The sequence below is a fragment of the Rhinolophus sinicus genome, chromosome 17 (assembly GCF_057876585.1).
Source record: "Rhinolophus sinicus isolate RSI-liver-muscle chromosome 17, RSI-T2T, whole genome shotgun sequence".
Taxonomy (NCBI): Eukaryota; Metazoa; Chordata; class Mammalia; order Chiroptera; family Rhinolophidae; genus Rhinolophus; species Rhinolophus sinicus.
The window spans coordinates 54,888,645-54,902,805 of NC_142517.1; the positions used below are offsets into that span (position 1 = coordinate 54,888,645).

At 32.8% G+C, this 14,161-nt stretch overlaps 1 protein-coding gene across 3 annotated transcripts in view; it reads right to left on the reverse strand.

Moving 5' to 3' along the window:
• Nucleotides 1-4,781: 4,781 nt before the first annotated feature.
• The window catches only part of FGF12 (fibroblast growth factor 12), a 520,770-nt gene continuing 511,390 nt past the window's right edge, over nucleotides 4,782-14,161 (reverse strand). For all 3 annotated transcript variants that reach the window (XM_019723113.3, XM_074329539.2, XM_019723105.3), the window contains one exon: nucleotides 4,782-7,724. In XM_019723113.3, the coding sequence (XP_019578672.1) occupies nucleotides 7,606-7,724 (119 nt within the window). In that variant the 3' untranslated portion in view covers nucleotides 4,782-7,605. The remainder of the gene's footprint in view (nucleotides 7,725-14,161) is intronic.

A 14,161-nucleotide genomic window follows, 5' to 3' on the forward strand; every position in this document is an offset into this window, starting at 1 on the left:
ATGTTTTAGACCTGGAATGACTGCTTGAGTGACATTTTAAGAAACCTTTTGTAATTGCCTAAAGCAAGCAGTGTTTTTGTGGGTATAAAAAAGTAGATATGATATAAACCTCTGAGTTAGAATAGCCAAGATGCATTTTCTAGTCCTGTCTGTGATGGTTATCTAAAAACACTGGCTTTATCAGGTATATTGAGTTATTGTCAAATGCACCATTTTTGTGAATGTTTAAAATTACAGCTGTTTATGTCATTCTCAGTGACCCACATGGTGCCTTATGCATAGCAGGCATTTAGTAACGCATGGAGAATCTTCAATTCTTTTCTTAGTGCCCCCTCATTTACAATGGCAGCTTTAATTCATCAATATTTGCATTTCTCTGCCAAGTTTTAGAATATCCAATCATCTGTGATAAGAATGATATTCATTAACAGATAATAGAGATTTGCCATACTTTGCTACTCAGCATTTATTTCTATTTCCTTTTGATAAATAGACTCTGCATTTCATTCAAATATTCACTGCTCGTCTATGTAGACCTGTATCTTTGAGGAACTACATCCTCCCTACAAGTCCAGGAAAAGGCCCTGATTGACTTAAACTCATCAACACATCTCAAATTCCTGGCCACAGTGGTTCATTCAGTTATGGACAAATGGCCCAAATTGGGCCGAGGAGATTTGAGGAGATATTTTCTGGGGGTTTGTAAGAGGAACTAAATGATATAAATATGTGGTATCTGCAAATTGTAAAAGAATTCCTGGCTCCAAGAGAAAAGTTATTATACAAGGATGTAGAGATTTGAGAGAACTACAGACAAATTAAGCCTCAGTGATGATGCTGTGAGCCTTTAGATGAAGTGCCACTTAAGTTTGGAGATTCTGCTATGAGCTATCAAAAGCATTCTAACAGATACAGGGGCTCAAACAAATCCAAACAGTGCTTTCACACAACTTTGAAAAACTTTCATTTTTATTAATCTCAACTCAGTTTTTCCCACCTCTGCCTCTGAACATTCTTCCTTTGTTTCATTCACAAATATCCCAAGTACATCACGTTTCATGTCTTCATATTTTTCTTCAAACTTTCCTCTACTTGAAGCACCCCATGTTGTCTCTCTTTTATTAGTTAGTAAATATCTAATCTTTTTCTCAATCCTTGTCTTCTCCATAGATTTCATTGTTGCATCATCAGTTGTATATATAATCTTAGTAACATAACTATTGTAACACCTACTTTTGGACATTATATTGTTTATTTATATTTCTGCCTTTCTTGGATTTTTTGAGGCTATAATTTAGTTTATGACCCCTGAACTCAACTGAATCTCTAGGTATAAATTATGAATAAGTGAATAAATGAATGTGCTCTAGTTCTTAATCCTCGAAACGTGAAATGTTAGGTTTATCAAAAGTAGCTTCATATTTTGAAAGTAATTTTTTTGTTTTGTTTCCATTTTCACGAAATATATTTTTTCCATCTCTTTACTTTCAGTCTGTGTGCGACTTTCAATCTGAAGTATCTTGTAGAAAACATAGGTAAGGGTCTTGTCTTCTTATTCATCCAGCCTCCCTATCTTTTGATTGGAACAGTTAATCCATTTACATTGAAAATAATTGTTGATAGATATGTTGTTATTCCGATTTCATTAATCTTTTTTTTTTTTATCTTTTTTTTGTTTTCATCTTAAAGAAGCCTCTTTAAGATTTCTTGTTAATACTGGTTTGGTGGTGATGAACTCCTTTGGCTTTTTCTGGTCTGGGAAGCTCTTTATCTGTCTTTCAGTTCTAAATAATAGCTTTGCTGGGTAATCTTGGTTGTAGGTCTTTGCTTTTCATCACTTTGAATATTTCCTGCCAATCCCTTCTGTCTTACAAAATTTCTGTTGAGAAATCAGCTGACAATCTTATGCGAGTTCCCTTATAGGTACTAACTAACTGCTCTTCTCTTGCTGCTTTTAAGATTCCTTCTTTATCTTTAACCTTTGGCATTTTAATTATGGTCTGCGTTGGTGTGAGGTAGCAATACTTATACCAGACTAAATAGACTTTAAAACAAAAGCTATAACAAGAGACAAAGAAGGACCCCGTAATCCCACTTCTGGTATTTGTCCGAAAAACCCAAAACACTACTTCAGGGAACAAATATATCCATATGTTCATTGCAGAATTGTTTATAATGGTCAAGATGTGGAGGCAGCCTGAGTATCTGTCGATGGATGAATGGATAAAGAGTCAGGAGTACATATATACAATTGAATATTGCTCAGCTATGGATGGAAGGCAGTTCCTGCCATCTGCAGAAGCATGGATGGACCTGGAGGTTATTGTGCTGAGTGAAGTATGTCAGACAGAGAAAGACAGATGCAATGTGATTTTGCTTATATGTTGAATCTAAAGAACAAACATATAAACAAACAAACAGAAACAAAATCATAGATACAGAGAACATTTTGATGGTTGCCAGATGGGAAGGGTGTTGCAAGAGTGAAAAATGGGAAGGGACTAAGAAGTACAAATTGGCAGTTACAAAATAGTCATGGGCATGTAAAGTAAAGCATAGGGAATATAGTCAATAATATGGTAATTGTATAGTATCAGGTGAGTATTAGTCAGGGAGATCACTTTTTTAATTATATAAATGTCTAACCACTATGTTGTACACCTGAAATATACAATAATATTGAAATAATAGTGAAAATAAAGTGTCAAAAAAGAACAACCCAATTAAAAAAGGTAACTTTTACTTTAACTGCAGTGTTCAACAAAAATTTTAACTTATTTCCCAGCCATAGATTTTGATCTCTTTTATAAGAACAGCACTTTTTCAGTGACACATTATAGGATAAACACAATTTTTTAAAAAAGGAGAGAGACTTCCCAAAGAAGTTTAATGTTAAAAAAAAAATTGCAAGTATTTTGTGTACATGCATGAGCATTTCAAGATTTTAACTGCTTTGTACTTCAGGAAGTTTGTGATGTATAAACATTTTACAAATCTGATCTCAAAAAACAATGATTTGAATAATCTGTGCTTTAATGTGAAAACAAAACATTATTTTTTTCAGTTTCTCATACAATATGTTTATTAAACACTTTGTGTCAGTAATTTCTTAAGATTATAACATTTAACCTTGCAATGGAGCTAATACCAATTCTATTCATGGGAGTATATTTTGGACTTTAGAACAACTTTAAGTGAAATGAATGCCACAATCTTTTTAGGTTGTGCTTGGAGCAAAGACAAAGAAGCATCAACTCATTTTTCCCAACTAATAAAACATCTAATGATGAAATTTGTATGACATTATTTTAATGTTAGTATGATGTTAAATATATTTTTGCTTCTGTTTATTACTGAAACTCGATATATCATCTCTGAACATTACTAATTATCACTTAATTTATATTTTAAATACTGAATTTATAACTTGGGCTCCAGGAAAAATCCTGAAAAATAAAGATCAGCATTTAGCATCTTTTTCTTACCCTCAACCGTAAATTTTCAATTTGATGTGACTATTGTGGAATCTGTATCAGGAAGTATAGCTTTTTAATATATCTTTTTATAGATAAAAAATAGTTGCTTCTGCACCAAAGAAGCACTGAAGTTCTGAAGGAGCATGTGCTTTGAGTTTCGTTCCCATCTGTCTCCTTTTTTTTTTATAAAGTGGCAATTTATACTACCATTAGAAATATACATTTATATATAAATTTTTGCATTCAAATCTGTTTGATTACCTATGACTAAATACCACAAATCAAATAAAAACTCTATATAATATATCCTTATCTCAGAAGCATATGTATATATACACATATATATTTGTAGAACAATTCACCGTTTGAAACTTGATTCTTACTTAAAAAATGCTATTTACAATTTTATGACAGAGAAATAATCTCAGCCTTTTATGATGTTAAAATGAGCAGGGCATTTTCATGTGTCAATGTGATTCACCTTGTGCAGATGAAATTAAGCAATGTCATGGAAACCCTTCTCAGAGCAAGGCCTTGTAGATTAAGCCATGAAAGTGGAATCGGTTTGCTATTTCTGGGTCTGTTTAAAACAATTAGTGATGTAGTTATGCTTCTTCCCCAAGAAATGAGTGGTCCCAAATTAGGACCATGAAGCTTTTCAATACACTGGAAGCCATTCTTGATCCTTTACTTTGTCTTAATACTCTCATCTCTTGCTAGTGGCACCACAGCACCACCAATCTGTATATAATACTTATCTATAGCATTGTCATTTTCTTAAATAGAAGAATTCTTCTAAAAAGCCACCTGGATTACAATCAGGTCCAAAAAACCACAATGTGCATCAAATTGATGTCTCTTTATTGGGTTGGTTCATAGTGACTAAAAATATGCTATGAAATTAATATATACACTCAAAACCCAACCTATTACTACAATCAGGATTAGAATGACTTGCTATCCTCCACTTTCCTGAAGCACAGAGGTCTCTGAATTAGCAAATGGAACTTCAGCACCATTTGTTTCTATATCTCAAACTCCCAGCTCAAAAATCAAGTTACTAGGTATATTGACCAGAAATCTATTTGATGAGATTCTCAAAAATTTTGTTCTCATTCTTAAGTCCAGTGATTTTGAAACATGGTACAACAAGGGCTGTAAACATGTCTTAACTTATATGTACATAGCCAATTACAAAGATTTGCTAAAAGTCATATTTCTCCTGAGATTATCCCAATGAATATATATATATATATATATATATATATATATATATATATATATATATATATATATATATATATATTTTACTTCACTTACAGGAGAATAAATGATGGCAGAATTGAGACCCAGAAATTGGTATAATGAAAATCAAAGTAAAGAATTATTTTACTTGCAATAAACCTGAAAAATGAACTATTTAAACTGGCTCATATTTTTGGAGGAAATAAGATAATTTTATGTTTACATTTAGTACTTTTTTAAAAACCTAGACAATAAATATTGGTGTTTTCTAACTGAAGGTTTTATGTTTTTACAAGGTAAACAGCAGTTAAGCAAATATTTGTCCTGTGCTCTATCTAAACCACACTTCTGTCAGGTTAATGTGGAACAATAGTATAAGGTTTCCAATACATTCTCTGAACTCAATTGTAAATAAGACAAATCTAATTTCCAAAGCATTTTACTGTGGTGAGTATTTGCTTAAAGGATATGGAGAAAGAAAAACATATACTAATTGGCTAGTTAGAACTCTGCCTCTTAACTGCTATCAGGAAGGAGACAAATGTGAGTGTGGATGATAAATGAAGAACAGACATTGAAAATAGAGGGAAGAATTTTGTTGGAGATTCATATCTCTTATCATATTTTTCATAATATTTAACTGGATTAAATATATTCTGTCATGAAATCATCAGTGTAATTGATAACTGTCAATTGTGTTACTAATGAGTTTATGGCGAGTGTCGACATGCGTGTGTATGTATCATCATAAAAGCTCAAGTCATTTCATGCTAAATGAGTTTGTGACCTATTTTGTGGAAGCCTCTTTTTATTTCTTCAAAGAAAATAAGGCTTTGTGCTTGGGATTTGTTTGGTCCTGAAACTGACAGGTGTGTTTATAATCAAGTTGAATCAAGAGTGACAAAAAGAAATACAACCAGATTTTTTTTTTTTTTTTTACAAGGGTATCTTTCCCTATAAGAGTAACATTCTTCTTCTTGTTCTTCTGTTTTTAAATTTAGATTCCTTTATTTGTCACTTTCCAAATATTTTGGTTAAACAAACGTTTCTTGCAAATATGTGTTCAAAATCCTTGCCTAGAGACATAATTTTTCTTCTTTGCAATTGATTAGGCAAACAGTTCCATTTCATTTTCTAACCTCCTGATAACATAAATAGAATATTTGGTGAAGTACACAAACCACTATTGGAGAATAATGATTGTGTAGAGTGAGGGAAATTACAGTGACCTTGATGGAATACAGCAACCAATGGCAAGGTCATTGAAGTGAGGACCTAGACCTCTGCAAAGTGTATTTATTTTAGGGAGTCATATTTGGAACAATACATGCTGGACTGTAGAGTTATAGGAGAAGTAACATGCTACGTCTTCTCATTGATAATATCCGTAAATCTGCTTAACATTCTGTTTTGTTTCGTTTTAATTTGGATCTCCCTACACCATTCCTGATTTGTAGGACTAAGTAGATCTATTTTTCCAAGGCAATTACATGGTGTTCATTTCTTCTCTAATATTTTTCTAATACTTTAGTACTCCTAACTGAATTCCCCTAGTCTTACACTGAGACTTTTGTTTGTTTCTTTTTACTACTTTAAGCTGCTCACACAACCCTGTCTGTTGGGACCATAGCTGTCAATTCTATATTGTTTCTCTATGCCTCTGGAAAGTACAATCTATTCCAAATACTCCTCTGTGTTCTAGGAGACACACTTATAAACGAGGATAGATAGCAACAAACAAGCCACCTGCTTTGCAAGATAGTAAATAAGGAATTTCACAGCCATGCCTCCCAATATCACGGCAGAGTTCGGAAAATGCTGTATACATACATAAAACTCTGGTAAGTTATAAAGGCAAACACAATTTTCTTTGATCAATTTCCTAAGATGTATTTCCTTGTGTAAGCCCTCGCTTTGTTCTTTCCTGATGCAAGAGATGGTATAAAACTCTCTAAGACAGCTAGACGTGCACCTATACTCTCAAAGGTATCCACAAAATTAAAAATTCACAAATAATAAGAGCATGTAACTTGTACATCACTGCCTGGGCATGGTAATAACAAAGAATTCTAAAAAGTTACTTCAGCCTTAGCAAAATAATTTTTTTTCTAAATTACTAAAAATGAGATCCTAAATTAATAAATTTAATAAAAATATGATCTGCTTTAAGGAGAATCTGAAACTCTCTTTATGAAGGAATGAAATCAGCTAATACCATTAGATTCAACATATACACACCTAAACACAATCTTAAATTAACAACTTAAAAATACACTTTTAAACTTTTCTTGATGGTAAGTGACTCCTGGCTATATACCTTAGTGGCATTGGAAGAATCTATAATTCATACATGTTCAGTATCATGGTAAAAAAAAAAATCCAGGAAACAGGATGCAATTATGTGTCAATTCCAAATGCCCAAAGAAAACATAAAATCAAAACAAAGCTCTCATCACAGCATTATCCAGACTTTACGCTACTGAGAGCATTACATCAATTGTAAGTTCAATTCTCCAAAACCCTGTTCTTTAATGTAATAACTTTATTTCTTCTTTATTATAGTTATGTCTTCATTACAAGTAGCCCTCTATTAATAACAGCACAGTTTACTTTAAAGTTTGTGGAGTCTTGATTTATTTTTCCCCTTGTGCATATATATGCTAATCTTTGTGCATATGCATTTTCTATCACATTGCAACAGGAAAGCTTTAGTTCAATTTTCTTGTCGTACACAAAGGAAGATATTGAGTGCAGAATCTTCACCACTGGGTGCTGTGCTGCCATTTTATTTTTCTCTCCTTGGGTGGATTTATTGTAAGGAAATGGGTAAAGGGGAGAGGGGAAAAGGGAAGGGATGAGAAGGGACGAAGGGAAGAGTTCTCAGCTATGTTGAATCTTGATTCACGACTTTGCCTCCATTCATGGTGGGTGTTCCAGAACTTTTCCTTGAACGCCCTTGTTTTTCTCCAATTTCATGTAGTGATGGCTCTCTGTACATACACACTGGAAAGCAAAATCACAATAATTACTTATAATATTAGACATCAATTTGGTCTCAATAAACATCTCAAATTAGGTTTTTTAATATTCTTAATTTTTATCACGAGCTCTTCTCCTGCTGTAATAACAGGTTTAACTTGATAATGAATTTAGTGGATACACATGGTCCTCTTCCAGTTCCATCAGTACAAACTTTTAAGTCTTCTTGAACTGCAGACCTTTGAGTGCATGAGATATATGAGATATTTCTGTTCTCTTATAGATAAGGCTGGAGTTTTTACTGTCTACTAACCTATATAAGGGATTTTCATCTAGAGTTAGAGGGGACATTACAGGCTTAACATTTAAAGGATAGAAATAGATATTTTATATTTAGTCCTTAGCCTGCAATCTAGTTTGGGTAAGAAAAAAATCCTTATCTACATGCTCCTAATCTTATCCCACTGTAAGAAACATGATGTAGTTGTGTTAAACTGAAATATGTATTGTCAATTTTCAGGGTATCCTACGTAAGAAATGATAATGGGAGAGAAGGCAGAAAAAAAGAAAAAGAAAAAAAAATGCCCACAATTTTCTCAGTTACTCCAGATTCCCTTCACCTAAGGTAATAATGAACACAGTCCGTGGCTTCTTAACTATTCATCAACAGGAAAAGTGATTATGCAACCACGGGATTTCAGTTCACATCTATATAAACAGTTTGTTTTCTCCTCCATTGTTTTGCCTGGCTCTGAAGCTTAGTCATCTGTAAATTTACCATGTTTGTTGCTAGATTATTGCATAAAAAGAACAATGTTTTTCAATTCATATTTATCCTTGTGAGATAGGCTCTATCCGCACATTGAATACATTAAAATGGATTCATTATACTGTTGTGAGATAAACATGACTGCAGATGAGTACATGAAATATGTCACTTACATATCTGGGATTATTTTCATCTGTGATTTAGGAGCAAACAGTTCAGTACCTCCGCCTATTGAACCACCACTACAATGCCTTGGTAATCCAATCAAATGGTGTCTTCCCCTGGGTTTAGCCCCCGTACCAGAGATGTGAGTACAGCTGTGAATGAATAGGTGTCTGTCCTGTGTGGTGGTGAAGAGACCAATTTAAAAGCCACACTGCCTGGGTCCACATGATTACTCGGCGACTTTCCAGCTCTGTCAACTTGGACACATTTTCACAATTGAAAAATATTAATATCATTTTTATGAGGAAGAAATGCCTGGCATATAGTAAGCATCGAAAGATGTTTAAGAAAATGAAGGAGCTCATCTCTTCATGAGGATTTTGAATAACACATTTCAGAGAATATAGTGATACATTTTTTGGCTGAAGATATTGTAAATCCAACACTAGATTAAGAGAGTTAAGATATAGGTAAGAGTCTCCTCAGACTAGTTCAGTGAGGAGACAGGTTTCTTCCAACACACTCAGTAGTAGAGCTTCTTAGACATTAATGTGGATTTGAATAGCCTAGGGATATTGTTCAAACACAGATTCTGATTCAGAAGGTCTGTAGTGGGCTTGAGACTCTGCATTTTTAATAAGCTCCCTGGTGATGCTGATCCTGGTGAGACCCAAACCACACTTTGTGTAGCACAAAATATATACACAAAATATACCGCAAAATTATTCTACATTTTTCATTGGGGTGAAATTCATTAATAAAATTGTAAAAGTTGCAAGTACATATAATTCTATAATACACCACCTGTATATTGCTTGTATGCTTACCACCCAAAGTCTAGTCTCCTGTCACCATGTATTTGATCCCTTTTACCCTCTTCAACCTGCACGCACCGCCCTACTTCTTCCTCTTTGGTAACCACCATACTGTTGTGTCTATGAGGTTTTTTGTTTTGTTTATTCATTAGTTGCTTTCTGTTTTATGCACCACATATGAGCAGAATCATATGGTGCTTGTCCTTTTCCATCTGACTAATTTTGCGCAGCATGATACTCTCAAGATCTATCCATGTTGTTGCAAATGAAAGTATTTCATCTCTTCTTATGGCTGAGTAGTATTCCATTGTATATATGTACCATTTCTTCTTTATCTAATCATCTATCAAAGGACACTTAGGTTGTTTCCATGTCTTGGCTATTGTGAATAATGCTGCAATGAACGTAGGGGTACATATGTCTTTATGAATAAATGTTTTCAAATTTTTTTTGGTATATACTCAGAATAGAGATTTCTGGGTTATACGTAACTCTAGTCTTAATTTTTTGAGGAAATGCCATCCTGTTTTCCATAGTGGCTGTACCAATTTACATTCCCACCAGCAGTGTACAAAAGTTCCTTTTTCTCCATATCCTCTCTAACGTTTGTTATTTCTTGTCTTATTGGTAATAGCCATTTTAACAGGTGTGAGGTGATAGCTCATTGTGGTTTTGATTTGCATTTCCCTTGCAGCTAGTGAAGTTGAGTATTTTTTTCATATATCTGTTGGCTGTTTGCATATCTTCTTGGGAAAAGTGTGTGTTCAGGTCTTCAGCCCATTTTCTAATTGGATTGTTTGTTTGTTTTTTGTTGTAGAGTTGTATGAGTTATATATATATATAATTTTTTTTTTTTTTTTTTTTTTTGTGTGTGTGTGTGGATATTAGCCCCTTATCAGAGGTGTTGCTTGCAAATATCTTCTCCCATTTGGTTTGTTGTCTTTTTGTTTTGTTGATGTTTGTTTTGCTGTGCAGAAGCTTTTTAGTTTGATGTAATCTCACTCATTTATTTTTTCTTTTACTTCCCTTGCCTTTGGGGTCAAATTTATAAAATCCTTTCTGAATCAAGATCCGTAAGTTTAGTACCTATGCTTTCTTCTATGTAGTTCATTGTTTCAGGTCTTATAGTAAAGTCTTTGATCTATTTTGAGTTATGATCTTTTGATCTATTTTTATGTATGATGTCAAATAATAGTCTAGTTTCAAGCTTTTGTACATGGCTTTCCAATTTTCTCAGCTCTAATTATTAAAGAGGCTTTCTTTTCTCCATTTTATGTTTTTTGGCTCCTCTGTCGAAAGTTATTTGGCCATACATACGTGGGTTTATTTCTGGGCTCTCAATTCTGTCCCATTTGTCTGTGTGTCTATTTTTCTGCCAATACCATAGTGTTTTGATTATTGTAGCTTTGTATTATAATTTGAAGTCAGGGGTTGTGATACCTCCAGCTTTGTTCTTTTTTGTCAGGATTTCTTTAGCTATCCAGAGTCATTTGTGGTTCTACATAAATTTGATGTTTTTTTGTTTTATTTATTTGAAAAATGCCATTGAGATTTTGATGGGAGTTGCATTAAATCTGTATATTGCTTTAGATAACTATGTTGATTCTTCCAATCCATGAACATTAAATATCTTTCTATTTCTTTGTGTCTGCTTCAATTTTTTCAATGTATTTTAGTTTTCAGTATATAGGTCTTTCACATTCTTTGTTAAGTTTATTCCTAGGTAGTTTTTTTTTCTTTTTGTTGCTGTTGTAGATAAAATTTCTTTCATTTCTTTTTCTGAAATTTTATCATTATTATATAAAAATGCAATAGATTTTTGTACATTGATTTTGTATCCTGCAACTTTACTATACTTGTTTATTGTTTCTAATAGTTTTTTTGTTTTGTTTTGTTTTGCTTTGTCTTGTTTTGTTTTCGGTGGAGTCATTAGGGTTTTCTATATAAAGAATCATGACATCTGCAAAAAGTCACAATTTTACTTCTTCATTCCCAGTTTGGATGCCTTTTCTTTCTTTCTCCTGCCTGACTGCTCTGGCTAGGACTTCCAATACTATGTTGAATAACATAGTATTCCTGATCTTAGAGGAAAAACTTTCAGGTTTCAGCATTGAGTATTGTATTAGCTGAGGGTTTGTCATATATGGCCTTACTATGTTGAGGTATTTTCCTTCTATACCCATTGAATTGTTTTATTTATAAATGGATCTTATAGCTTGCCAAATGCTTTTTCTGCATCTATTGAGGTCAACATTACCCTGATACCCAAACCTAGCAAGGACAACACAAGAAAATTACAGACCAGTATCCCTGACAAATATAAATTCAAAAAACCTAAACACTAGCAAATCAAATACATTAAAAAAATGATAAATCATGATCAAGTGGGGCTCATTCTAGAGGCACTAGGATGGCTCAACATATGTAAATCAATCAATGTGATATACCAACTGACAAAATAAAGGATAAAAATAATTTTTTTAAATGAGATTTTCAAATATTTCAATTATTGCAGTGAGTGGTTCCTCCAATATTCCTAAAAGACTAAATGCCTTTGGCCTAAATAGCAAAGCGTACAGAGAAAACTGTTCAGAAAGAATTGATCCTGTAATTTCCAGGTGGTATCAGTAGGTAATTGAATTTTATGTCTTTTACAAAAGACAGAATAACCTTATGGAAGACCCTATTGGAATCTTGAAGTTCCTCAAGTCTAATGTTTCTTACCTGTATTTCTGTTATGGACAGTGTCAAAATCTCCAAAATTAAAGCATATATTTATATGTGCAAAATACAGCCATTTATTTATAACTGGTTAATGCACAATGGAACTTGGAAGAAACAACGAAGTATTCAGTTGGTAAACTATTCATATGATGTCATACAGTAGCTTTTCCCTGCTCTGTCACCTAATCAGCTGTGAAAACACATACATCCCCAGGACTGCTAAATCGGAGTCTCAGTGAACAAAACAAAATAATGTTTTCTGTTTATTTTTGAATACACAATAGATTTTGACATGCAAATTTCTTAAACTTCAAGTTTGAGATAAATTAAGAATATTATTTTAAAATTTCCATTAAATAATATATATTTTTATAGTTTTTGTAGCTATATATCTCTTAGTTTTCTTATGTCACAGATTCTACCAAGACATATAGTTTTAACTTTTAATTATTTTTCTTGCTATGTCTCACTTACACATAAAATATTTCAGTTGTGACAACACAAAATGCTACCATTATAATTACCGCTGAAGATCGTATTTCCAGTAACTTAACCCTGTTGTCCATCCTGGTATCAAGTCCTCAGTGAGGTTTCCAAATTGGCATCTGAAAATTTTCAGTGTCTCAAAAAGAACAAAACTCACTAGTGTCAGAGCGAAGTGTGCAACTTGCTCTTCTAGGACAACCCAATCATTAACTTGCTGATAGTTCCATTAAGTGGAGCAATAAAATTCTGGGATTTAAAATCTAGTTCATATATGTTAGTTCAGTTCACTGAAACCCCTGTCCCCAATAAATCAAATAGGTATTTGAATTTCTGTATTTCTGTTTACAGGAAGAACTGAATGTTTAAAGAAAGCAAACTAAGGAATGAAAAAAAAAAAAAAAAAAAAAAGAGAGACAGCAAACATCTCTGTCAAACCAAAAGATTAAATTTAAATTTCTTGTTATTTACAGGCTCTAAGAATACTCAGGCTCAGTAATACTGTCTAACTTAAGAAGCTGACAAATCAAGAGGTATGAATCTCAATCAAATTTTATAAATAAAATGTAATTAAAAGATCATAATCGAGCTAGAAAGCAAGAAAAAAACAAAAGACTTCAATAATGTAATTTCCACTGATAGTTATATTAACACTCTATCACTATGCTATTCTACACAATAGAATGAAGAAACAAAATACGAGGAAAATAGAAGGCATAAAAATTCTATCAAGTGCATTGTAAGTCCAAAATGTAAACCCAAATCACTGCGATGTATACAATAACCACAATGACAATCTCTTAAATAAACCTTTAATCCCTGAAATAAATCTATTATTTCAGGGTCTTTAAAGCCATTTCAAATTGATTGACTCTGATAATTATAATAACACTGTGAATAAAGTAAATGAGAAATTCTTACCCCATTTTTGAAACATAAAAGAAACTGCAACTTTCCTAAAGCCAGATGCACCATTAATAGTAGCCTAATGAGGAGTTCTTAATAGAATCAGAAAAGCCATTCATCAAACAAATGTACAAATGATTATCTTATATCAGACAATGTGTAAGTTATCATACCCATATATTAATCAAGGTCTAAGTAGGCCTTATCTTTACTAAATATTCCCAATGTCATCCAAAAAGGTAATGAAAAAAATGTAGGATGGCTATTGTAAAAAAAAGCAAAAACAAAAACCCAGAAAATAGCGTTGCCAAAATGTGTTGGCATGTATGTGGAGAAGCTGGAACCTTCTGGTACATTACTGGTAGGAATATAAAATTTTCAACCTTTGTGGAAAACAATATGGTGATTATTCAAAAAATTAAACATAGGCTTACTATATGATTCAGAAATTCCACTTCTGGATATATACCCAAAATAAATAAAAGCAGGGTTGTGAACAGATATTTGCATATCAGTGTTCATAACAGCATTGATTACAATAGTCAAAATGTGGAAGCAACCAAAGCATTCATCAAAGGATGAGTGAACAAACAAAATGT